General features: G+C 40.1%; 1 protein-coding gene across 1 annotated transcript in view; it reads right to left on the reverse strand.

Moving 5' to 3' along the window:
• Window positions 1–24,729, reverse strand: part of KIAA0825 (KIAA0825 ortholog) — a 347,912-nt gene extending 323,183 nt beyond the window's left edge. Inside the window, exons 1-2 of the mRNA XM_054177960.1 lie at window positions 24,665–24,729; window positions 3,905–4,044 (exon numbers count right to left, since the gene is read on the reverse strand). Coding sequence (XP_054033935.1) covers window positions 3,905–4,035 — 131 coding nt within the window. The 5' untranslated portion in view covers window positions 4,036–4,044; window positions 24,665–24,729. The remainder of the gene's footprint in view (window positions 1–3,904; window positions 4,045–24,664) is intronic.
• Window positions 24,730–27,301: the final 2,572 nt, after the last annotated feature.

The raw sequence follows: 27,301 nt of genomic DNA on the forward strand, positions 1-27,301 counted from the left end.
CTATGACTTGAAAAAACACCAACAAAAGAAAAGGGTCCTTGGAAAAGAAAGCTTCAAAAAATCATGGCCTGGAGGAAACGGCCAGGGGCTGGGTAGAGAAAATGTGCCAAACCCCAGTGCAAAAGGGGGAGTGGGGGTGTCAGGGAAATCCTTGAGGGTCCCATCCAGCCTCTAACATCCTGTGGTCCTTTGATTCTGTGATCCTTTTAATCCTGTGATCCTGTGATCTGTGACCCTGTGATCTTTTGATCCTGTGATCCTTCCAGCCCAATGCCCATCTCTGAGAACTGCTGCTGGTAAAAGTCAGTCTCAAGCTGTGCTAGGGGAGCTTCAGGCTGGATGTTACGAAGAAGTTCTTCATAGAAAGAGAGATTTGCCACTGGGACATGCTGCCCAGGGAGGTGGTGGAGTCACCATCACTGGAGGTGTTCAAGAAGAGACTGGATGGGGTGCTTGGTGCCATGGGTTGTTGGGTGATAGGTTGGACTCGATGATCTCAAAGGTCTTCTCCAACCTCGTTAATGCTATTCTATTCTATTCTATTCTATTCTACAGCCTCTGGAAGCTACTGTCACTTTATCTCCACTCAACCACTCAATAAATGAATACTCACAAAAGATCAGCAGCTGAAAAGATTTAATGCTCACAAACGCTTTCAAGTTATGCACTGTAAGCATGGTTTCAAGCTCTGTACCTTGTTTTCTGCTTAAAAGTATTAAATGTCAGCTGAAAGCTTAGTTCTGTGGATTGCTTGAATATTAACTCTTACTATTTCTTAATCCTCCAATTATGAGAAAATCAATTCCAAAGACTCCGTTTAGATAAACAGTAAAAGTCAAAGCAAATGTGAGGGGAGAGAATGAAGACAAATGATCATCCTGATGAAATTTTGAATACAATTTCATGCTTTAGAGTAACTCAGGACTATCACTGCAGATGAAACTGGTCAGCAGTGACAGTAGTTGTGAGTGTTCATATTCACCTGCTTTTATCAACTGTTGTAAAAAGGAAGTTAACATTCAGGAGTAATAAGAGGTCTTTATAGAATGGTGAATGAATGTACCACTTGCTCCCTTAAAACTTACAAATGAAACAATTTTGCACATAGAGCTTTTTTTCCCTCCCTTGGTTTTGGTTTGTTTTGTTTTTTTTGTTGCAGCACCAAATAGAATTGGTACAATGCAACAATCCTGAAGGAAATTCAGCTGCTGATTTGTCGTGCCACACAATTTCATAAAAGCTATTCAGCTGGAAGGCAATAAATGAGCATTCAAGTGATTTACACACTTTTGGATCATAATTTTTTACACAATGTTTTATTTTTAAAAAATATATATATGCTGTATACTATTATGTTTATCCTCTGTGGTACCATAAAATCATAAATCTCTCTGATGAGAAATGGATTGTATTCCAATTGTATCACTGTGGCGCGTAGAGCTGCTCTTATCAAACCACTTACAAAGATCAATGGTAACTTGAAAATGATTTCATTCCATGCTGCCTCTAATATATTAGCCATAAAAGGACTCTTTTTAATTTAAAAGTCACATCAGCTGCTGTCCATCTTCTTTTAAACTCCTCTCTATTTCTGAAACTGACATATTGCAGGAGCAAAATATCACCTGGTAACTACAGGGCTACTTTCTGATTTTCCTTGTGGAAACTAGTTTAAAAGCCACCTGAAGTGTCCACTCAGCAGAAATACGAAGCTTTTCCTGATGGTGTTGCTGTGTGCCACACCCTAAACCATTTTCCAGCACTCCTTGGATAAAATACCATTTGGGTCTTGCAAAACTTAAGCGTGAAAGGCTCATTTAAATTGTAGGACTATGTACCTAAAACAGGGACAATCAGCCTTCTTAAGGATGTACAAACAGTTCCACTGTGACATAAAAGGTAACATAAAATGTTAATTAACATAAAATACCATTAAAAGGGATAGCTGGCCTGCTTCCACCCAGCTGAAAGTTTTCTCAAGCCACTTTACATGTCTTAAAAATAAAGAATAGTAGTAAAGGATGCATTCCAAAGATTCATCTTGAGAATAATCCTTCTAACTCTCAGGCTGGCTCTCCATAAGGATGACAAAATCACTTTTATTTGGTAGCTGAAGAGGCAACATCTGTCAAAAATGCTGATGGTGGTTTTTCCCCACAGCAACTAAAAACTTAAGTACCTATAACTGTGTTATGAGATCAACTAAACTCTAAGTAAGTAGCCACATTTCACTGATGTCAACAGCTGGAAAACTGTCACATGAAATTGCAGGGTTCAGGGGTCCACAACAGAACATTTCCCAGATCTTCACTGTCATTGCTACTCTGGGATTGTTGCTGCTACAACTACTTTTGTAAACAGTAAGTTTTTCAATGAAAATGTTCACAGCCTTGAGATAAGAGTAATATAAATAAAAAGCCTGAAAAATCTCTCAGCCTGGCATGAGCAACACAACAATAACTCAGAGATGACCCAAATCAGTGTTCAGTGGTTTATCTCTGTTCTTCAGGAAGCTACTCAAGAGCAGAAAAGGACTGCTTATAAATGTGGGCTTCCTTAAAATTACACAAAGGACATATTTTTTGTCATCACAGGACTCCATAACATACACTGTTATCCAAAGACAAGCATTTCCAAAATCAAATACTAAATTATGCTGCTCTTTGTTGAATCTCTGAACGTCCACTTACTTTTTTTTTCAGGGGCAATTAGTATAGAATAGAATAGAATAGAACAGAATAGAATAGAATAGACCACACCAGGTTGGAAGAGACCTTCAAGATCGTCACGTCCAACCTATCATCCAACACCACCTTATCAACTAATCCATGCAGCTAAGCACCCTATCAAGTCTCGTCCTAAACACCTCTAATGACGGTGATTCCACCACCTACTCAGGCAGCCCATTCCAAAGACCACTCTCTCTCTTTCTGTGAAGAACTTCTTCCTAATATCCAGCCTAAACCTCCCCTGGCACACCTTGAGACTGTGTCCTCCTGTTCTGGTGCTGGTTGCCTGGGAGAAGAGACCAACCTCTGCCTGTCTACAACCTCCCTTAAGGTAGTTGTAGAGAGCAAGAAGGTCACCCCTGAGTCTCCTCTTCTCCAGGCTAAGCAACCCCAGCTCCCTCAGTCTGTCCTCAAAGGGATTTCCTTAAGAACATCTTTCACAGATCAAAGTATTTGGAAGGTACTGAAGAATTTAGCCATAAAGCACTGACACCACAACCAAGTAAGCCTGATCTTTTTTGTTTGTCTGTTTGGGGTAATCATGAAAAAAATCCACATCAACAACTGTTTCAGTGCTTCACTGTTTCTTCAGCATTGTTTTTTGGAAACCAGCATGTTACAAAGAAGTAGACAACAAAATATGTTACAAAATACATTACAAATCAAAGTTAGAAAGTCCTCTGTAGCACTTTTACCTGAAATAGGCAAAACAGTGGCTTATATAAGAAAGATTAAATATATTAACTTGCTCCTTTTTCTGCTTCCACTAGAAATGCTTGAGGAACATACTGATTTCAAATTCCACTTTTTTGTCCTGAAATTCGGCAGCTCTTTCAGTGAACAAAAACTTCAGCTCATAGCTGCAGGAAATAAAACTGTCATGGGAATACAGACTTTCTTCCTCTACTATCACACCTACTGAAGTAATTTCTAAGATTAAGATGACTCAACTGTTAAAAATATCATACAGATAGAGACCACAGCACAAAAATTATATGGCATTAAAAATTTGTTCAATGCTCAAGTGGTTAAGATAAAATTACTACTGTAATAATTACCAGAATTTTAACCTACAACTAGAAAAGAAAGAAGGGAAAAGTTTGGTATTGCTTCCTAAGTGTAATTAAGTTCACTGATATTTAGAATTAAAATAAACAAACCAAACAACTCTTTACCTAGAAGAGTTCTTCTTTATTTTTTCATCAAGATCATTAAGTATTTGTTGAAACTCCATTTCTCCAGGAAGGACATTTAATAAACAGTCTAAATTGGAAGAATCAAGAGAATATTCTCCTCCCCACTCCATTTTCAGATTCTGTAAAACAAATACAGAGAAGTGGTTAATTGATGGGGAAAAAAATCATACTAGAAGTACCAAAACATGCAACATTTTGTTCCTTGGGAATACCTGGATTAATAAAGGAAGTGTTTATGTAGAGAATTATATAATCAGTATTGAAAGGCAAGCTTGGTGTCTGCTTCTGAGTAGAATGGTACAGAGTGACACCTGTAAAATAAAAGCAGAGATAAATTTCATAATATCTTGCACTGTTTTGCTTTTAAAAAATCAGTGTTTGTTTTTTTTTTTTTTTAACTTAAGAAGAGTAGTAGTTTCCTTATTTATTGTATTTAACTTCTAAGATTTAGAAAGAAAATTCTCATTAAGTGGAAATAAATTAATAACTTATAAATAGGCTTATAAAGAAAATAAATAAGCAATATTAAAAATAATAATAATTACTGGGTAAATTTATTTCCTGTGTGTTTTTAATTCCTGCCCAAGGAGTAAATTCTTTCTGGAAATGAAGCACATCATTGCAAATAACTAAAACATTAAAATCCAGACCAAGCCACTCTGAGGCACCAGAAATCAAGTCTAACCTTCCTTTGCACACATTTTACTCAGCAAATACTATGCCAACAGGTCAAATCCACTGGCCTACCCAAACTAAGACACTAAATCCCAGGAGTGTTCATATCAGAAATAAAGCATGGGCAGAGCTATCTTTTTTCCTGTTTTTTGTTGCTTTATCCCTCCTGTCTTCTCTGAGAAATAATGAAGTTGATTTTTACAATCATTAATAAACTGATAACAGAGTTAAAGGAAAAAAAAAAACAAAACATAAAAAGTGGAAACTTCTTAGTAGCCAGTTTATTTCATGTTTGCTATTTGGTATTTTATAACACTATTCATATTGCAGAATCACAGAATTGTCAGGGTTAGAAGGGACCCCAAGGATCATCTGGTTCCAACCTCCCTGCCATGGGCAGGGATACCTTCCACTAGATCAGGGTGCCCAGAGCCATATCCAGCCTGGCCAGCAGCAACACAAGGTATAAATAACCATTCAGATGCGCATGTTTGGGCAACAAAATTTAATGGATTGATAGATACACAATTTTTCATACAAGTCATATTCTTTTATGAAGCATTTACAAATGTTGGCTGGAAATTTACCCAAAGGCACAACTAGATGAATAGATTAAGAGATTTTTCTAAGTGAATGGTCTGCACAATGCATGCTGGAAAGGACCACAAGGTTTAGACAATAGGTAAAATGGCAGTTGGGGTCAGTTACGAGTGTACTCCTACAAGTAGCAGAACTGTGCATTTCCTCAGCAGAAATTCTGGTTTTGCTCTTCAAAATAAAGTTTGAACAAACATTTTTAAAACCTTACACATCAGAATTAACAGCACAATATTAAGAAATCATACAAACATAGAATTGTCAGGGTTGGAAGGGACCTCAAGGATCATCTCGTTCCAACCCCTCTGCCATGGGCAGGGACACCTCACACTAGATCAGGTTGTTCACAGCCACATCCAACCTGGCCTTAAAAGCCGCCAGGGATGAGGCTTCTACCACCTCCCTGGGCAACCTGTTCCAGTGTCTCACCACCCTCTTGGGGAAGAACAACTTAACATCCAATCTGAATCCACCCACTTTTATTTTTTTTCCATTCCCCCTAGTCCTATCATTACCTGACACCCTAAAAAGACTCTCCCAAGCTTTCTTGTAGGCCCCCTTAAAATATTGGAAGGCCACAATAAGGTCCTTATTTCACAGATATATAGTTTTCTTGAATTGTCAGGAGGTACAGAACACACCTTTGCAAGAAAAAACATCCCAAAGACTTCCTACATTTTGGCATGTATCTGAAACTCTGGTGAACAAGTCAGGATGTAAACCAAATACCTCATGTAGACACACCAAGGGAAGACCAGTCTTTGAACAGAAGATTGAAAGTATCTTAACAGATGTTACTCAATTGAAGTCACTGCATTTAAAATTAGATGTCCAAAAGCATTCTCCCAGATGCTGAAATACTTGTTGCTCTGGCAAGAAAACAGTAGGACAACCTGGGGAGGTTTTGCACTGATGGAAAACCACTGAACATCACCTTAAGGAACTGAGATAAAAGCAATGCAGAACATACTACTATTCACTCACACAGGATTTATGAATATAATAGAATAGAATAGAATAGACCAAGTTGGAAAAGACCTTTGAGATCATCAAGTCCAACCTATCATCCAACACCATCTAACCAACTAAACCATGGCACCAAGCACCCCATCCAGTCTCCTTAAACACCTCCAGTTATGGTGACTCCACCACCTCCCTGGGCAGCACATTCCAATGGGCAATCACTCTTTCTGTGAAGAACTTCTTCCTAACATCCAGCCTGAACCTCCCTTGGTGCAGCTTGAGACTATGTCCTCTTGTTCTGGTGCTGGTTGCCTGGGCAGCCATGGCCACACAAATCCATTCCCTCTTCTCTTTAGAAATATACCACCAGCACAACAGCATCAAACTGTTGGAGAAGGTCCAGAGGAGGCCACAAAGGAGATCAGAAGGCTGAAGCAGCTCCCCTATCAGGACAGGCTAGAAACAGTTAGAGCTGGTCAGCCAGGAAAAGAAAAGGCTGCAGGGAGACCTTAGAGCAGCCTACCTGAAAGGGGCTACAGAAAAGCTGAGAAGGGACTTTGCTTGTAGTGACAGGATGAGGGGCAATGGCTTTGAGCTGGAAGAGGGGAGACTGAGACTTCAGATTTTTAGAGGCACTGGAACAGGTTGCACAGGCTTCCCTGTGTGTGTTCAAGGCCAGACTGGATGAAGCCTTGAACAACCTCAGCCGGTGGGACGTGTGCCTGCCCATGGCATGGGGAGTTGGAACTGGATGATCTTCAAGGTCACTTCCAACCCAAACCCTTCTAGGATTTTATGATGGAATTTATATAGGATGTGGTGCTAACTCCATTTAATACCTGTAGCTCAAACCCATCTTTTATTCAACTGTGCTTGAAGAACAGTCAATGACTGGCATAAAACGTGCTGCGGAACAGATACATGTAACACAAAAATAACAGCAGCTTGGAACGATTCAAAGTGTTCAGAAAATAGCTTCACAACCACAAGTTACAGACTTGTTAGTAACTCCCTTCCTTGCAGGACAGCCACAGGAAGCTTGTGTTGCTCAGGAAAATAACAGTGTAGCTTACAGACCACTTACTGTTTGAAAAATTCATCACATGAAAAAAAACCACCTTGTAAACATGACAGCCCAGTTTTCATGTATGCATTCCTCTAAGACTCCTTTGTCGTGCTTCTTTGGTTCACTTGTCAAAACAAGGTAACTATTCCCTTCTATCTTAGTTTATGGGGGAAAAAGCAAATTTTCACTATTCAGATTTGAATGTTGTTTGTAGATGGTCAAAAGTAATTTCTTCCTATGGAAATTTGAGAGTTTGTCTAATGCAAGACTATCCTAGGAAGATATGAAGTGCAATTATGTTTCTGAAGGAAGTAAGTACATTAAGATATATGTAAGGATTTGGCTCGATGACCACACTCCAAGATTGATGGTCAGTAGCATGAAGTGGAGGCAAGTGACAAGTGGTGTCCTTAGGGATTCTGCCCCTCTGCTGTGCTCTGCTGAGACCTCCCTGCAGGGCTGGGGCAGCTCTGGAGTGCTTAGCACAGACGGGGATGTGTTGGAGCAGGGCCAGAGGAGGTCATCTAGTCCAATCCCCACTGCAGTGAGCAGGGATATTGTGCAGTGTTCAAGCTGATCCAACAGATACTTCTTGCTTTTCCAATTCATGTAGTGCTTACCACTGAAGAGCACTTGTCATTTTTCCTTAGGGTTTTCTTTTTCAATGTCAATCAAATGGAAGCAAGTTTTCTCATAGGGGTCTTACCTAAAATGATGCCTAGTTCAAGTTGGGTATTTCTTCATTCTGATAAACCACTTCAATAAACATCACTGTGAAAAAACATCCACTATAAATATACATGAGAAGTTCCACAGGATTTCTAAGATAACTTTGTACTGTTGATATTTATTTATTGATAACCAATTTTTCCTCAGACACATAGATTGTCAAAGTTGCGTGGACTTAAAACTCGAGTAGATTTCTGTGTGACAAAGACACCGAGGTGCTGGAGTGTGTCCAGAGAGGGACAAGGAATATGGTGAAGGGTCTAGAGCACAGGTCCTGTGATGAGCAGCTGAGGAACCTGAAGTTGTTCAACCTGAAGAAAAGGAAGCTGAGAAGAGAGCTTCTGGCTCTCTGCAGCTCCCTGTAAGGAGATTCGAGCCAGGAAGGGGTCAGTTTCTTCTCCAAAGGAACAAGTGACAGAATAACAGGAAATAGCCTCAAGTTGTGCCAAGGAAGGTTAAAGTTGGACATGAGGAACAATTTTTCCCCCATAAGGGTTGTCAAGGACTAACCCAGGCCACCCAGGGCTGTGGTGGAGTCCCCATCCTTGGAGTGGGTTCAAAGCCTTGGAGATGTAGTGCTGAGGGACATGGTTTAGTGGTAACCTGGGAGTGCTTGGTTAATGACTGGATTCAATGACCTTAAAGGTCTCTCACAACCATAATTCCATGACTCTGTGATCCTATGAGCACTTTTGTTGTGTTTACACAAGTACAATATATATTTATACACATACAATTTAACTTATTTCTTGATAAATACTGAGACAAATTTTGCATCATCATTACACAGAACACCAGGGAGGAGGGAGTCTAAATACAGTTTTAAACTGTAGTGCAGCTGGACTTTCCTCTGAATCAGTTGCTTAAGTCTACTGGAAAATCAATCAACTGCGCTGCGAGGCCCTTTGAAAACAACAAAAAAAAGGTGCATATATGTTTAAGGCAGTAAGGGTAAAGTTAAGACACTTAAGTGGCACTACTACTTAAGCACTGTCAGATATATAGAGGAACCAACAACTGAATGGGTGTCACATTCAGTAAATGATAAGCAGGTCTTAATCCCCTGCATTTTTAACCTACAAAGGCCAGAATAGGAGGCAATATATAACATATTTATTCCAGAATATTGAAAATTGACAGTTTACAGTCTTAATTAAATGAACCCCAAGTGATTTAAACAGAAAGGTTCTGACAAAGATTGAGAATTAAATACCAAGTTTGTGTCTAATAAAATAAAATAAAATAATCTCTTCAATTCTGCTATGATAATTTAGCTTCCTGTTTTATTAGAGAAAAAACTGTTTTCTTGTTCCATAGCTTCTGTTATTCACTACTGCCAGCTTAATCCTGTAATAAACAAACCTTTCTCTACGGATAAAAAAAAAGGCAGACCAATGCTGTTCTGTTCAAATCACCTACTTTTAATCCAAGATTTGTATGAACCATATCACATTCTTTTACAACCCCACAACTCAGTCTTTAACAAGTCATTCAGGTGTTAAAGAACTCACAACCTATCATTAATGTCATTCACTTACTGCCAATGTACTATTTTAGTTCTTTTATGAGACACCTATTCCCAAACACTTCACATACTATCTTTACTATATTTCAAGAGGACATTTAAATAACTGTTTATATTTTCAATCTAAACAACAACTTGTACACACTGGATGTTTAGAAACTCTTTCCCAGTACATTTATTCATTTCACAACATTTCCCCCCCCCCCCCCCCCAGATGTAATATCCGACACTTGGCAGAAAATGCTTTGTTGAAGTGCAGCCCAAGCACCATGGCAGTCAGATTTTCCTAGACTGCTACTTTATGGCCAATCTAAATATTTGAGAACTAACTTTAACATTATGTGAGTTTTACCCCTAGAGCTCTCATTCCACCCATATCCAGTACAATAAAAGAAAACTGTTACCATTAGCAGTGCTTTAAAAAGATGTCAATGTACCCATGACTTGAAAACATGGGTATTTCAAACTGCAGCACTGTATGTACAGAGAGCTAAGCCAAACCATTGAAGCTTTTTTTTTTCCTGATACTTCTTCTTATCTTACAGTAGGTATCTCTTTATTGCCCCAGTATCCTTGCAAAACTAAAAGGGGATGAGAGAATTGACAAGATTTTTCATCACTCAGCTTACACTTTCAAACCATGGTCTTAACAATGATTTCCTTTATCTATCTTTAGTTGCACAACCGTTCCCAGCTGCTTTACAGCACAGAAGATGTCATCTGCAATCACACAGCAGGCAGCAACAGTGATGGCAATGGCTTGAGATAATACTATTCAATGTGAAATTCCTAATGCTCTGGACTCTGAATATTTAAAGTTTTTTTGGAAACCACAAACAGCAAGAAACACACTCAAAAAAACTGTCATTACATGAGCTCTGCTCTGACACAGTAAAAGCCTCTTGCCCAATTTGGTGTGGTGAAAACCCTTTCAAAACTCTATCACTGTTTAAAATAAAGTCTGGTAAAAGATAACATTAAAAATTCTGCCTAAAAAAGAACATAACTCCCCCCCCTTTTTTCCCCCTTTTGGTTTTAATGGGCAGATATTGAAGCCTTCTATTGAAATTTTCCAGTTTGTCTTTCACACCCTCCTATTTCCCATGATTTGCTGAAGCACACATAGTTGTTACAAAAATAACATCATCCTGTTCCAGTAAGAAAAGCATTTAATGCAGGTGAAGAATAGTTTGCACAAGAGTTGTATTTACAAAATAAACTGCATGCCACAAATAACTTTGAAACAAGTTTCATTAGAAACATCTTGTAACGTTCCTCCTGCAGACTTTTCCATACTTGCTGTTGTCATAAGCTTTTATCAAAATGTTAATTTTACAGTCATCAGTTATTATTCACCAAACACACAACAGAGATGCTTAGTACCTATTACTAAATTTGCAACTGCACTGAATGCAGTTTTTCTACCCAATTCTGTGATTGTAAGAGACAGCAAATAAGAGAGTGGGAGTATGACAGAACCCACAGTTGGAATGAGGATGAAACAGAGAGCTGTCTTCTATCCAAAGCTGTAATATCAGAATGCAGTGCTCTGGTCTAAGGCAGCTATATCAGCCATTGAATCATCAATAGTATCAAAAGCCTTCAAAAAGTGCTGTGAAAATGCACAATTCTGGCAAACAGCCTATGCTATTATTTTCATTATCTGTGAGTATTTCAAACTCTGCTGCTTAGTCCTGTTTTCTAGGCATATGTACATGCCAGAATTTAAACCTGGTATCTTTGAGTTCTCCCTATTACCTCTCCCCCTTTCTTTTGAGCCACATGAAGTGAAACATCGAGAATATAAAGCTAAAAGGAATCAGCATAGCTTCTTTAAGATTTCCTGCTACTTGGGACTGGTGAAAGAGGTTCAAAGCCAAGGAGAGATTTCTCATTTACATAAACTTAATCAAACGCTATTGGTCAAAGGCAGTGACTTCAAAAGCGGAACATGCCATCTGGAGTTGCAAGGCAACTCCTGAGGAGTTATGCCAGAAGAAAGGAATAAAGCATAATGTGATTTCATAACCTTCAGAAGAGAAGAACTGGCCATTTTCTGAGTACCTCTTGAGTGAAAACAGTCCTCTGTCATCTTTGTCTCTTGGCTAGTTACCCTGTAGCTGGAATCCCACAGCGTACAACATCCAAGATCCAACATTTACTAGCACATCATTCTTACACAAGAAGTCCACAGATATTGTGTCCTACCTCTAAAAGGTCAGTGGCTTTTTCTACCTTCTTAATACTCTTAACAGTTACTAAAATTTTAAGTGTGACAATTGTTTGTACACAACTGTGCCTTTTTAATTTCATTGTCTCTTCTGGGTATCTTTAGTAGAGCTAGAAGAAGGATTCAAGAAGCCTATTATAACAGAACTCTTGGTTTTTTGCACTTCTAGTTCTACTTACTGAGCTAAAGAATTGATTAACCTGCTGCAAAGTTGCCTTCCTAAGATATGGCTTAAAGGCTCACCAAAAAAAGTCACCATTTACTTTTCTGCCATTGCCATATGCACACAAACAGCATAAAATCCTCTTCTGCCACTGTCACCAACTAAGACTGCAGCACCAATCTCACTGTCAAAAGGATATTCTTTATGATGATTTCAAAATACTTTTCAAATATCAAAATAATTATCAACCATTAGGCTACAGACATGAGAATTTTTAAATACCTAGTTAAAATACCTACTTTATGTTTTCTTATCACCTTTTCTTTAGTATATAACTAATGGCATTTGCCAAGAAAATATGCAACAACTAGAATAATTTCAAAACAGGAAATAGTAGTGGATTTATTTTCTACAGCTATTGTAGGTACTGAGTAAATTGAGTATTCAGCACTGGTTAGGCCATACCTTGAGTCCTGTGTCCAGTTCTGGGCCCCTCAGTTTAGGAAAGATGTTGAGTTGCTGGAACGTGTCCAGAGAAGGGCAACAAAGCTGGGGAGGAGTTTGGAGCATAGCCCTGTGAGGAGAGGCTGAGGGAGCTGGGGTTGCTTAGCCTGGAGAAGAGAAGGCTCAGGGGAGACCTTATTGCCATCTACAACTACCTGAAGGGAGGCTGTAGCCAGGTGGGGGCTGGTCTCTTCTCCCAGGCAACCAGCACCAGAACAAGAGGACACAGTCTCAAGGTGTGCCAGGGGAGGTTTAGGCTGGATGTTAGGAAGAAGTTCTTCCTAGAAAGAGAGATTGGCCATTGGAATGGACTGCCCAGGGAGGCGATGGAATCACCATCTTTGGAAGTGTTTTAAAAAGAGACTGCATGGGGTGCTTGGTGCCATGGTTTAGTTGATTAGATGGTGCTGGGTGATAGGTTGGACTCAATGACCTCAAAGGTCTTTTCCAACCTGGTTAATTCTGCACTCTGTAATTCTGTATTTGCATAGTACTATGAAGAAATGTCCAAGACCAATCATTATTTTGTCCAGAAAAGCTGTACAATAGTGTGGTTTTTCATGAAGGACAGGAATGTAAGATGCCTCCTAAGTGTAAGACTAAGTGTATCATGTACAGAATTGTCTTTCCAATCATGGCAATAGAGATGTTGTTTAGGGATAATCTCTGAGTGTTCTCATTTTCTGTCACTTAAGTACTCAGAAAGAAGATGCAATACTTTAGAAACCCCCAAATTCCTCACATAACTATGCTCTCAAAAACACCTGCCCCGGCCTGCCTGTCCTGCTTGCCATTAACGTCTAAAATTGCAGAGATTTATAAAGACTGTGCTGAAGGAACTAATCTTCTACACAGTGGTAAAGAACCTAACATACACCATTCTCAGCTAAAAACCTTACAAATACACACTAGCTACTTCGACTCTAGTCCATAAAAGCCTTTTCTCTTCTTGTTTATTGAAAAAAAAATCCTCCATCTTGACACAATACTCCTTGAGGACAATGGTACTTAAAGGAAAGAAATTTCAAGACCTTTGAGGTCTTACAGTTCAGCAGATCAGATATAGAGTTGTTTAGAATTTTAACAGGAAAAAGCCTTCCAATGAAACTATTATGTTTAAAAAGAATTGGGGGGAAAGAAATAAACAAAGAAAGAAAAGAAAGAAGTCTGTGGCCACAGCACTTAAAAGGCAGGATGCATTTCAATCCCTTCATCCCCACACATTTTATTTTCTTCCATTATTTCTCAACTTAATGGTAGAAGTTTGAAAAATGTTTGTTTGGTTTTTCTTTTTTCCTTTTACAAATGAAATGGAGAAAACCTCCATAGGGATGTCTTTTAAGTGGGTCCAAGTTTATACCCACTGTCTTAAGGCTTGTTTAGTAGTTTAAATGTCTTCTTATTTTATTTTTTAATTCCCAGAACACCATTATTACAACTTTTCATTAAACTACCCAGAGTCATATGAAACATTTTACTGAAAAATGTAAATGTCCATTAATTATCCTTTTTTTTTTCCCTTTTTTTTAAATCTTTCCTTTCTAAAATCAAAAGTTTAAATAATTTTTTGCTGGCATAACTTGTAAAATTTCATCTCTAATGCTCAATACATCATTAAGATGTATCATTAAGAAGGGCAAGGGTAAAGTTCTGCATCTGGGGAAGTACAATTCCACAGATCAGTGCAGGTTGAGGGATGACCTGCTGGAGATCAGTGCTGAAGTAAAGGACCTGGTGGTGGTCAACAGAATGACCATGAGCCAGCAATGTGTCCTTGTGACCAAAAAGGTCAATGGCATGCTGGGGTACATCAAAAGGAGTGTCACAAGCAGGTCGAGGGAGGTTCTACTCATCCTCTACTCTGCCCTGGCGAGGCCATGGCTGGAATATTGCATTCAGTTCTCGACTCCCCAGTTCAAGGACTTGCTGGAGAGAGTATGGCAAAGGGCCACAAAATGCTGACAGGACTGGAACATCTCTGATGGGGAAAGACTGAAAGAATTTGGGCTGGTTAGGCTGGCAATGAACAGCCTGAGGGGGAGCTCATCAATGCTGACTAGGTGTCAAGAAGCTGGGACCAGTCTTTGTTAAGTGGTGGCCAGCGATAGGACAAGGGGTAACTGGCCCAAACTGGAACTTCTATTAAACATGAGGAGGAACTTCATTAATTTAAGGGTGATAGAAGCCTGGAACAGGCTGCCCAGATAGATGCTAGAGTTTCCAACTCTGGAGATACTCTAAATCCACCTAGACATGTTCCTGTGTGACCTTCTCTAGATGACTCTCCCTTGCCATGGCAGCTGGACTGGATGATCTCCAGAGATCCCTTCCAACCTCTATCCTTCTGTCATGCTGTGAAGGCACTACAGATAACTTTCTACTGCACCAGGCCAGCTGGCAACAGATGGGAGTACATCTGTCCCAGCGAAGGGGAAAGGTCACAGAATATGAGAACAGCCTGTCCCCTAAAGGTAAAAAGATCCTGGGAAGGGAATTAGCAGGTCTCATCGACAGGGCTTTAAACTAGTTTTGAAGGGGGAAGGGGCTGAAACCAGTCCCCTCAGGCAAGAGTCTGGGGGTGATAAGCTAGAGTCAGAGATGAAACCAGCAGCCCAGCTGCAGTGCATGTACACTAATGCATGAAGCATGGGTAACAAACAAGAGGAGCTGGAAGCCTTGTTGCAGCAGGAAAGTTATGACATAGTTGCCATCACAGAGACGTGGTGGGATAGCTCACATGACTGGAGTGCTGCAATTGATGGCTACAGGCTCTTCAGGAGAGACAGGCAAGGAAGAAGGGGTGGAGGGGTGGCCCTGTGCATCAGGGAGGCACTAGATGCCCTTGAGATGGAGATTAGGGATGACTGGGTTGAGTGCTCGTGGGCAAGAATTAGAGGGAAGACCGGCAGGGCAGACATCCTGGTTGGAGTCTGTTATAGACCACCCAACCAGGAGGAAGAAGTTGATGAAGCATTCTATAGGCAGCTTAAGGCTGTCTCAAGATCTCCAGACCTTGTTCTCATGGGTGACTTCAACCTGCCTGGCATCTGCTGGGATCTCAACACAGCAGAGAGGAGACAGTCTAGGAGGTTCTTCAGAGTGCATGGAGGACAGCTTCTTATCCCAGGTGCTGCGTGAGCCTACCAGGGGCAAGGCTATGCTTGACCTCCTCTTCACCAACAGGGAAGGGCTGGTGGGTGATGTGGTGGTCAGAGGGTGTTTAGGGGCCAGCGACGACGAGATAATTGAATGTTTGGTATTTGGTCAAGCTAAGAGGGGCAGCAAGAAGACCTCCACTCTGGACTTCCAGAGGGCAGACTTCAGGCTACTCAAGGAACTAATTCAGAGGGTTCCTTGGGATAAAGCCCTTAAAAATAGAGGGGTCCAGGAGGGCTGGACCTGCTTCAAGGAAGAATTGATGAAGGCGCAGGGACAGGCTGTGCCAATGCGCCGGAAGAGGAGCTGCCAGGGCAGACGGCCAGCCTGGTTGGGTAATGAACTTCTAATAGAACTAAGGGAAAAAAGGAGGGTGTATCATCTTTGGAAGAAAGGTGAGGCAACCCACAGAATGTTTAAGGATGTTGCCAAATCATGCAGGAAGAAAATTAGGGAGGCAAAAGCACATTTGGAGCTTAGACTGGCCTCTGCTGTGAAGGACCACAAAAAGTCCTTCTATAAATATATTAACAGGAAGAGGAAGGGTAGGGACAACCTCCACTCCTTGGTTGACATGGAGGGGAACATTGTAACAAAGGATGAGGAGAAGGCAGAGTTACTTAACACCTTCTTTGCCTCAATTTTTTTCTAGCAGGACAGAACGCCTTCCAGACAGCTGCCCTGCAGAGCTGGCAGAAGGAGTCAGGGAGCAGTATAGTCTTCCTCTGTTCCTCTGTAGTTTCCAGGTTCCTCCATCCAGCCCTTCTTGTGGATGGGCATCATGTTAGCCAGTTTCTAGTCATCTGGGACCTCTCCAGTGACTGGTGAAAAATGATGGAGAGTGGCTTGGCCAGCTCATCTGCCAGCTCTCTCAGCACCCAACAATGGATCCCATCTGGTCCCATGGACTTGTGGATGTTCAAGTGGCTCAGCAGGTCCCTAACTGCTTCCTCAGCGATTTCAGGGGGACTACACTGCTCCCTGACCCCATTTATCAGTTCAGGAGGCCAGTTATCCTGAAGTCCTCCTGCCTCAATGTTGAAAAGGGAGGCAAAGAAGGTATTTAGGACCTCAGCCTTTTCCCCATCTTTAGTTACAATGTTCCCCTCCAGGTCCCATAAAGAGTGGAGGCTCTTCTTGCCCCTCTTTTTACCATTAATATATTTATAAAAATGCTCTTTATTGTCTTTTACAGAAGTGGCCAGCTTAAGTTCTGACTGGGTTTTTGCCTCTCTTTCTCCTACATGGTGTAACAACATCCTTCAACATATCACTAGTTGCCTCCCCGCCATTTCCAAACACGATACAGCCTCTTTTTTCCCCTTAATTCCTTCAGGAGCTGCTTGCTCATCCAGGTCCATAGCCCTCCTGTCTGGCTCATCTTTTGGCACATGGGCACAGCCTGTTCCTGTACCTTCAAGAGCTCCTGTTTGAAGTAGGTCCAACCGTCCTGGACCCCTTTGTTCTTAAAAGGCTTCTACCCAGGGTATTCTCTGAATTAGGTGTTTTAACAAGCTGAAGTCTGCCCTCCAGAAGTCCAAAGTAAGGGTTCTGTTATTGCTCCTCCTTATTTCCCTGCATATTGAATACTCTAATATCTCATGGTCTCTGCACCCTAGACAGTCTCCTACCATCGCATCTCCCACCAGCCCTTCTCTATTTGAGAACAGCATGTCAAGCAGGGCCTGACCCCTGGTAGGCTCATTTAACACCTGCATCAGGAAGCTGTCCTCCATACACTCGAGGAACCTTCTGGATTGCCTCCTCTCTGTTAAGTTTGCAGCAGAGCACAGTGAAGGTGATGAAATACTGGAACAGGTTGCCCAGAAAGTTGGTTGAGGCCCTATCCCTGAAGACATTCAAGGTCAAACTTGATGAGACCCTGAGCAACCTTATCTAGTTGGAGATATCCCTGCTGACTGCAGGGATCTTGGACAAGATGGCCTTTGAGGGCGCCTTCCCACCTGATGCATTCTGTGATTCTATGAGGTGGCAGAGGATCTGTATCTCCTGGAACAAACAAATGCTTCACCATGAACAGGCAGCTTGTTTTTCCCTCTGAGTAACCCAGCTTGTCCCTATCTTCTTCATTATTGGCCATTGTTAGGTGATGAACTTCAGTGGCTCAAGTGCATGCTGTCACCTCCCATTTGATGTTAACATCAGAATGACACCTCACAGCTGCAGTCAGCTGTTGAACCCATGCTTCTAGGCACAACAAAACCACCTCTACCATTTGAAGTACAAAATAATTAATATTTGCTTGCAGTGAAAGAGAGACAAGGTCACGGAAACAGCACAACTGCTCATAAGCATCCTACAGCACTGTAGCACTGTTAACTGCAGTGTGCAAACAGAAACATAGGGCATGGCTGCACAAAGGGGCTCAAGAAAACATGGGCAAACAGGAAAACATGCAAGATTATAGAAAATAGTATACAAATTAAGCAGGGAATGTGTCTGCCAGGAGCAGAATAACCCTGTAGAAGAAACAGAAAAGACAGCTGGCAACATCAGAACAGGTCTTGATTCCAAGATATAAAAATCAGGGATGTTCAGAGCAAATGAGATCCTCCCTACATCTATGAGGAGAGCAAGAAGCATGAAACAAAAGGAATAAAACTGGGAGAATTTGCTAATCAGGTAATGCTAATCTTTCTGATAGTAAATGTACATGCTTCTGCAACTGCGTAACTACACAATTCTTTGCACAGGAGTAGCTTGCTGCTCTTTCACCTTCTGTAAGGTTGTCCTGTACACAAGATTTTCAGCCCGCTCTTATTTCAGGGTCTGTTTCAGAGTGGTGATCTGTGTTTCACATTCCCTGCTCTCACTCACCCCATCAGGGTCTGGCACCTTCCTCTCAGATCAGGACTTTTGTGTACTGTGTTATCAGAGCACTTCCTTTACCAGTGTCCCCACTGTGTTTTCAACACCACCCTCCCCTCTCACGACAGCCCTTATTTTGCAAGTCTGCGAACAATTCTGTGTAACCTCTTTTCCCTCAGTCACTTTGCTCCCTCACCCCTTTTGTTCTGGGAGATGAATCACTCTGGATGCTAATATGCTTCACTCTACTCTGAAGATAGGTGAAGATGAGAGACAGGATGTGCTACGCTGGCATGGCTGAACTGTTCAAACGTGGCATGACGTTGTCTGAAAGATATGAAGCTATGGCTATGCTAAACAACAGCAAAGGCTTTCATCTGTCATCTGCTTTCCTCTCCGTTATCTAATTTCCTATAAAATCCTAAGACTCTACACTGAAAATTACCCCAAAAAAGAATTTTTCACAAAGTTCCTGTACTGGAAAACAGAAGCCTCACAGAAATGAGTGCAGCCCTCAAACTTGACTAATCAGATGTCTTACTTCTGGACAAACTTGCCTATTCAAAAATTGGAAGTTTACCTATACAACCAAGAGATAAAACAAAGGATTAAGATTAAATAATAGATAGTATATTCACTAGACACCAAAAGATGTGCAGTTAATGTTTCCTCAGCAATTAAAAATTCAGCTATATGAATATTGCAATAATTTAAGTTTTTAAATTATTTAGCTCGAAGTGGCAGAAAGGATCACTATTTAAAAATAACATGCAAGATGCAAGCCATGAAAAATTGATGTGATACAGCAATCTTTAAGGCTCAAACTCACTTTATGCAAAACTATTAATGGTAAAAAAATCCCTACCAAAATTCAAGCCACTGGAAAAAGAAATATTATGACCCATCCCATCAATTCTTAAGCCTGTTTTATTCCCCCTGAAGTGCACTTGCAAGCTGTAAGAACTCAAAAAAAACCCCAAAACAAAATAAAAAAGGATTAAGAGTTGCTGCTTAAATCAAATCACAAATGAGAGAATTAAATGTTCTCAATCACTCCCTTTTTCCCCTCCATTTGCCCCCCAGCCTTTTGTTTGCTGCTACACTCTTCCCTTTCAAGTTTCCCAATAAAAATAAACAATGGATGGCTTTGTGTTAAGTCAGAAAAATCATCTATAACTGCATTTCACTGTATTTGCTGCTTAACATATCCCAACAGTGAACCTAATATTTAGAATCTATCATATCAACATAGTCATCATGATCCAAGCTGCAAATAATAGAGAGTGTCACTGTCAATTTTGCTTTCTCACACTTCTTTCCCTTCACTTCATCTGATTTTAATAATCTCTGTCAAACCACAAACAGTCCAAATTACCTTCTTGACACAGAAGCTTTCAAGGAAGAGACAGAATCTCAACTTCCATTTAGTGACTACAAAAGCAAGCTGTCCGACTGGACAAATATTATTTCCACTCTTGACAATCTCTACAGTAAAGCATGCTTTTTAATTTTCACTGAAGCTGCCAAGGGTTTGAGATAAGCTTCTTGTTTAGTGTAGATTGACTCACAGGATTATCAAACCAGCAACTGTAATTGAGTTTAAAGAAGCCAGCACTTTCCAGTCAAAGAGAAAAACTGCTTGTAAAGCTGCATGTTGTAAGCTAACTGAAGCTAGCTGAATTAAGGCAAAGATTACACAAATAATTCCAATTTAGTAGATCTCACAGGATGTGCTTTAAGATTATTTTACATCTCTAAGATTGACCAAATGGTTGCTGCTAACACACAATATAAATCAGAATTTCAAGAGGACAGCTTTATACTCAACTACAGCAGCAAGAGTCTATGAAAGGTTAGCATTTGACAATGGGAAATGTGTTCAAGGCAAATAAGCTTCCACAAAAAAGATGTGATCTGTAATCATTTTCCTCTCTGTTGGCTTGTCTTCAAAGTAAGCTTGATAACATAACTCACTGCTTCACATATATCAGTTTAAAAGTAATTGATTTCTCTGATGAGGCACGGCATTGTATAATTAGCATTCTATTTGAAGTTTATGTGGATTAATCAAAGCATAATACATTCTTATAGGAAATTCTTCTTCACATAGACACACCAGGCTCTCTAATCATCAGGAAGTCTATTGCTTCTTAGTATTTTGACTTATTTAAAGTTGTAATCAGGTTCTGAAGTGTTAGCAGGCAGGAAAAAAAATAAAATAATAAAGCAGGAGAACTAAGATGCTTCCCAGCAGAAGCCTCACATGAAGTACTTGTTTAAATACCTCAGATTTCCTCTCCCATGTACAGGCCTAATTTAAGAATAATCAAAGCAGTTTTAAAAGATTCTTTGGTAACCAGTCAGAATGCACTGAAACAATAAAAGTCTATCTTTGAGGAATCCATAAAATCACTGTGAAATGCAGAGGTACATGCCTAGAAGGTGTTTAAAGCTCCACAGCAAGACAGTTCTGCTCTCTAACACAGCAGTGTTTCAGCAGTCCTGAAACAACTGGGGTTGGCAACTGGCTCTCCATAATCACTCATCTTCATGGCCACACATCCTCCTGCTTGCCTTTTTATCTTTTTTTTGCTTCACAGTACAGGGTAAGAGTTTGCACAGCTTACTGTATTTTCCTCCTTCACCACTGCCAGCCAAAGCAAAACTTTGATACTCAGCAGAGTATTGATCCTACCACAGGTCTGCATCAGACCGGACCTGTGGATTTTTTTAACTCTGTGGTAAAAAAAAAGGTCTGATCAAAAGATCACTTAAAGGAGAAAAAAAATTACATGAGTGGCACAGAGACCAATGGTATTCCCAGTTTTAATTAAAAGGACATTGATTTAAGCCTCTTCAAGTGAAATGCTCAGCCTTGACTATGTCTGGATTCTAGTTAACTATCAGTTTGAGTCCAGAGCAGAACATGTAACTGCTACCAGCCAGATTTATTCATTAAAAAAGCACAGTTTATCTGTCAGTTAGGATAGATACAATGGATGAAGGGGTTAGGAAAGAAATCTACAGAATGGTAATGAAGTACAAATATACTGTTTGATATAGAAGTATATCTACACCATGTCTTCTTAACAGCAACCAAAATAATTGTACAAAAGTGAACATTGTGGCATAGAGTCATAGTTTTATTTTGGTTGGGAAAGGCCTTTAAGATCACCCAGTCTAACCAACTCTACAGAGGCTGGTGCTAAACCACATCCCTCAGCACCACATCTCTGGCTCTTTCAAACACCTCTCTGGGGAGCCTGTTCCAGTCTTCGAGCGTCCAACCTAAACCTCTCACAGAGCAACTTCAGGGCATTTTCTCCCATCCTATGTTACTTGGGAGACATGCCCAACCCCATCTAGCCACAGCCTCCCTTTAGGGAGTTGTAGAGAGCCATTTCTACAACAGGTCTCCCCTCAGCCTCCTCTTCTCCAGACTAAACAACTCCATGTCCCTCAGCTGCTCCTCACCAGCCCTGTTCTCCAGACCCTGTATCAGCTTTGTTGCCCTTCTCAGGACATGCTTCAGCCCCTCAATGTCCTTCTTGGAGTGAGTGGCCCAAAACTGAACCCTGTCTCAAAGGTGTGGCCTCAGCAGCATTGAGTGCAGCAGGACAATCACCTCCCTCCTCCTTCTGGCCACACTATTACACAGTGTCTAACTAGTTTGCAGTTTTGTAACTATCAGGAAAGATAGATTCAAAAATATTTAAGACAGAAGCTTTTTAATAATTTATAAACCATACATAAACGATTTTTTCAACTAGTTGCTCAGAGGTAGCCTTTATCTTCCCAGAGCATCCTCCTCATATTTTGATCCAGTTTTGTCTCACTTGCTAACTGAAATTATTAGATGCTGTATCTTCATTTCTTGGCAGGAATTGCAAGTCATCACAGGTATGATGCTACAAAAGCAAAATATCACATAACCAAACTGTCACTTTTAAATAATAGTTACCCACAATACAATACCTTTCCATTGCTGCTCAGGAAGAAATAAAGGAAAATAAAGGAATAGTCTTAGTGAAAGGAACTCCCTTCTTCTCAAGGATCTCTCAAACTGCACTCTCACACTTCAGCCTCAATCTACTTATCACAGGGCAACTAAGAGCCCTGCAGCTATCAGCTCATGAGGGTTTTACCCTGTGCTTCATGGTGAAGTTCACCTACCTGCACAGGCCATGGAAATGCCAAGTGGCTGTGATACAGGAATGCTCATGGAGAGCTCTAATACATTCTTGCCATCTCTGCTGGGAAGTTGCTGTGTCAAGAATATTACTTCAAAACATGGTAGAGGCAACAGTGTCAGAAAGGTGAGGGAGGGAATCATGACAAAATGCATCCACACAGGGAAAAAGAAATCTATCTTTGGAAGCAGACCACATCATAAATTACTGTGTAAAAAGAAAAGACAAGATGGTAGAGGTTCTTCCCATCATCTTAAACAACTACTGGGGAGTTATGATATGAAATTCTCTCGTGCAGAAAGCACTTAGCCTTTGGTTTCATGATTAAGAGAGCAAGCCTTCATAAATTTCTTACAAGTTAACACCACACACAGTTATTTCTGACATAATTACAAGACTCTTACGAGTTGTGCAACCAGTCAAGAAGTGGAGCTGCAGTGTCAACAATATGCACCACTTGCCTATCACACGAAGATACCTCTCCTGCTTCAGAACAAGACTGGACTGAGAACAGAAGATCTTATTTTTTTTCTATTGAAGTATGACTATATATCAAGTTTCTAGAGAAAATGTGAGGGGGACATCACAGACAAAAAAAAAGGAGTAGAACAATTTTATAGGTTCAGATTAACACTTTAGACAATTTCTTTTTCCTTATATTAATTTTATGGAATTTATCAATGTTTTTAAACTTTAAAATTAATAAGCCACAAACATATTACAATCAAATTGTTAAGGTTCAGTCTATATGTTTTTTCAGTTTAACTGCCTAAAACTGAGCATGGTAACAACTCTAGCAGAATATCCTTCAGAAGCATGAGTTGTGACCAGATATACATATATGTAAGAGTTCTATGTTGAACCTTACAGTTTCAACTCTATTATCTGTAAGAAAAATTACGCTTGTGGTGACCCAATCAAGAGCAGAGGGACCCAAACCAAGATCCCCTTCACCAGGAAAATGGGAGGATGTTACAAGCACAAACAAAACATTCATACAGTGAGAAAAGAAGTTAATGGGATGTATTATGGATAATGAAGGAAGTGTTCAAGGATATAAAAAGAAAGGAGCACTTCACACATTTTTCCTAGATAAACTGGTAAGGGGTGACACTGCAGTATCTTTGGAGCTGAACATTACTCAGAAACTGTAAGTCTGCTCCAAATAAGAGAATCAAAAGCCTACTGCTTTACAAGTGCATATCATGGAATGGCATTGAAGAAATAATTTCATTTTTACTATTGAGGCAGACTGGAATGACTTTTTCATTTTTTTCTTCTATCACAGTGTGCACCAGGGATAAGTTTATTATAGGAAAAGAATCAGGTGGGCTGTATTCCTTACCACCCACTACTTCTGCATTACCTGACATAAATGACACACTCCCAGACAAATGGCATGGTAAGAATTTAAAAAAAATCCACTTTTCTCCCTGTATGATCGGTGATATGGCTTCCTGAACCACTTCTTGGAATGACTACAGGCTTTTATTCAAGTTAGATTTTTGTGCTATTATGCACTAATGGCAACGCAATAAAAAGAGTGGAGAGAAAAGGACTGTAGTGAGGAAGGAGACTCAGAGAACTTGAAAGTTCTTGACAGGGTCAATAGAAGTTATTATGGATTTCTGTATATTACAGAACAGAGTGCATTCTGCTCCAAATTTAGTAAGTCTTATGGACTGTAGTAACAAAGAAAATGCTGCAAAGTACAACACACCTCTCAAACCGAGTATTCTCAATTAGCTTCTGTAATAATCATTCAAGTCCTTCCTACAGGGAGATATCTCATTCAAAATTACACCAACTCAAAGCTCATGCCTATCCATTTCTTAATAAACAGCCAGCCATTTTTATAGCTGTTGTGAAGAGGTAAGAATTTATTAAATGGTTAACCTGAACAAAGCTTGCTTAGAACTTTTAAAAAACTCTTACATCTAAATGCTGCACCTCCTGAATTTTCTTCAATCAGTAAAAATTAATTGGTACTTGATTAGTACCAAACACTTTTACAGGTCTCATTCAACCATCCAGTTAGAACTTGTAAAGCAGTTATAGATGATAGCAAGTAAATTTCAGAAGATGCCATGTACAGTTTACATAAATACATACCTTTAGTCAGTATGTTCTCTCTGCAAATGAAATCTTCTTGTTATCACTTTAAGAGACCAGGCAAAACATTCGGTTAATAGTTCATCAGTGGTCCTGTGTAAAAACAAGGTATTAAAATTACCAGTAGGCAGCATTTGAGGAAGAAACACTTTAACAAAGAAAAACCTATTTTTGCTTAAGTCTTACACAGAAGTGCTCATACAGTAAGACAGCAAGCTTCTGAATTCCAACTGGTAAGTAATATAGTCTAAGCTCAAAATGATACAGAAAATTTTACCTTTAAAGATCCCTCATTTCAGCTGATACCTGTTATAAAAACCTTGGTGTTACAAAACACTTTATTGTCAATTTGTTGTTCCAAAAGTGTTTTCAAAAAATGTAGAGAAGGTATGTAGAGGACAAGAAGCTAGAATGCCAAAGAATCTCTCCAAATAATATATGGCAGCTATATGAAATGCTTATTCAAGGTCCACACAACTCAGCAGTTTTACTGGGAATAATCTGCCTTTTGCTTCCTCACTTTTAGAACAAGCAGCTTAGAAAAGAGGTCTGAGATGAGCATTCCATAGATCAAGAGGGCTTACAAGAAAGAAAGATACTGTAGTGACAGAACAAGGAGCAAAGATTTTTAACTGAAAGAAGGGAGATAAATATTACACATAATGATGAAGATGGTGAGACCCTAGCCCAGGTTGCCCAGAGAGGTGGGAGATGCCCCACCTCTGGAACCATTGCAGGTCTGGTTGTGTGGGGTTCTGAGCAACCTGATCTGGTTGCAGATGTCTCTGCTGATTGCAGGGAGGGGGGACTGGGTGACTTTAAGAGGCCCCTTCCCATCCCAACCATTTGATGATTCTGTAATTCTATGACTGTATTAAAAGAAATAAAAAATCCAGTAGTGGTTGTAGACACTAACAGAAGGAGTCAAAAAACGTAGTTGAAAAGTAAGTTGGGCAAAAATACCCTACCAGCCTTCTGTACCAGCCACTAACCCTCTGCAAGCCCACTGATCCCCATTACCAAGCCACTGTTTAAACACTGATGATGGCATGGGGTCAGTGACGTGAATGGTGCAGGCCTGTCCATTTGGCAGCAGTGACAGTTTATTCTGGGTTAAATTGACAATACTAGGATGAAGACAGCTGCCTGCAGTAGACTTACAACCTTGAGAAATGTCTACACAGGAACTGGAAGGACTGTGTCTACACGTGGCATGCTAAGAAACCTGCATAGAAAGTTCCTGGAATGGAAAGTTCTGAAGCACATCTGCTGTGCATCCATGCTGAGAGAGTTGGGGCTGTTTAACACTAGGGAAACCTTGGCACAGTCTTTCAAGATTTGAAGGACACTATAGGAGAGCTGCAGAGGGACTTTTACAAAGGCATGGAGTAACAGCCCAAGGGATAATGGCTTCAAACTGGAAGAAGTCATATTTAGATCAGACATTAGGAAGAATTTTTTCCCCATGAGGAGGGTGAGGTATTGGAACAAGTTGCCCAAAGAAGCCATGGAGGCTCCAGCCTCTGGACAAGGCCTTGAGCAACCTGGTCTAAGTGGGAGGTGTTGATAACAGCTGGTCTTTGATCTGGAAGGGGATGATCTCTCAAGGTCCCCTCCTAACAGTCTGTGATTTAAAGTCCCTTCCAACCAAAACAATTCTATGATGATCCACTATGTTTAATAGCAACAAAATAGGAAAGTGTCCCTAAACAGAAAAAGAACAGGAAGTATCCCATTCACTTGCTTTTGTTCCACAATATTTTAAGTAAATAAACCTATATTTACAAGGCTTTCTACATGCATTAAACTTGTTTTATGCAGTTTATTAGAAGTTTATTCTGTTTGCTAAAGTGTTTATGTGAAAAAGAATTTAGAAATCTTAGCACTTTCTAGGGTTTTAGCTAAAGTACCTCAGGACTAAAATTTCTGTAACTCAGAGGCTCTGTAGACGAATCAGAAAGGACAAAAAGAAAGTAAGTTTTAAAGAACCACAGGTAAGTCTGACAACAGGATAGCCCCTGTTCTTTGACCAATACTTTCACACCTGTGTTTTAAATGAAGAACAAAGACAACAAAGCTGGCGCCTTTTCCAGTGTTTCTAGTACTTCTGTGAAAACAGAGGCTATGCAAAAAAACTATATCAAATATGACAGTAAGGTTGTAACTCCAGCCCACAAAAGCCAAGAAATTTAAAGTTAGTCTGACATTCAGTCCTTAAATCACGCAATTGTGCTGCTTCTTTAGAAAGCAACAATGCAAGTTAATGACAAGTTGTCAGCCCTAACTTTGAATTGCCTGAAGTTTGTCATTTGGTGTTTGTGTCACAACCTTAATGTTATTTAAATGTAGTTTTTAGTATCTATTATTTAAAAAGGTCTACTTTACGACAGCAAAAAGCTTTGATGGAATAAACCTCAAAGTACACTGTAGTGCTGCTATGCCACTTCATTAGAAGTAGTGCATAAAACATATGCTGTTGACAAATCTAATTCATTAAAGGTGAGGTAGATGCACTTTAAAACAACTGGATGGCATCATTATCTACAGTTCCTTTTATAAATTATTCTTCTTTTCCCTTTTGACTGAACTTGTCAGTGCTCCCTTTTCAGACTCTGAATGTTTTCGCCTTAAAATTCA

This window comes from Dryobates pubescens, chromosome Z (assembly GCF_014839835.1).
Source record: "Dryobates pubescens isolate bDryPub1 chromosome Z, bDryPub1.pri, whole genome shotgun sequence".
NCBI classification, from domain to species: Eukaryota; Metazoa; Chordata; class Aves; order Piciformes; family Picidae; genus Dryobates; species Dryobates pubescens.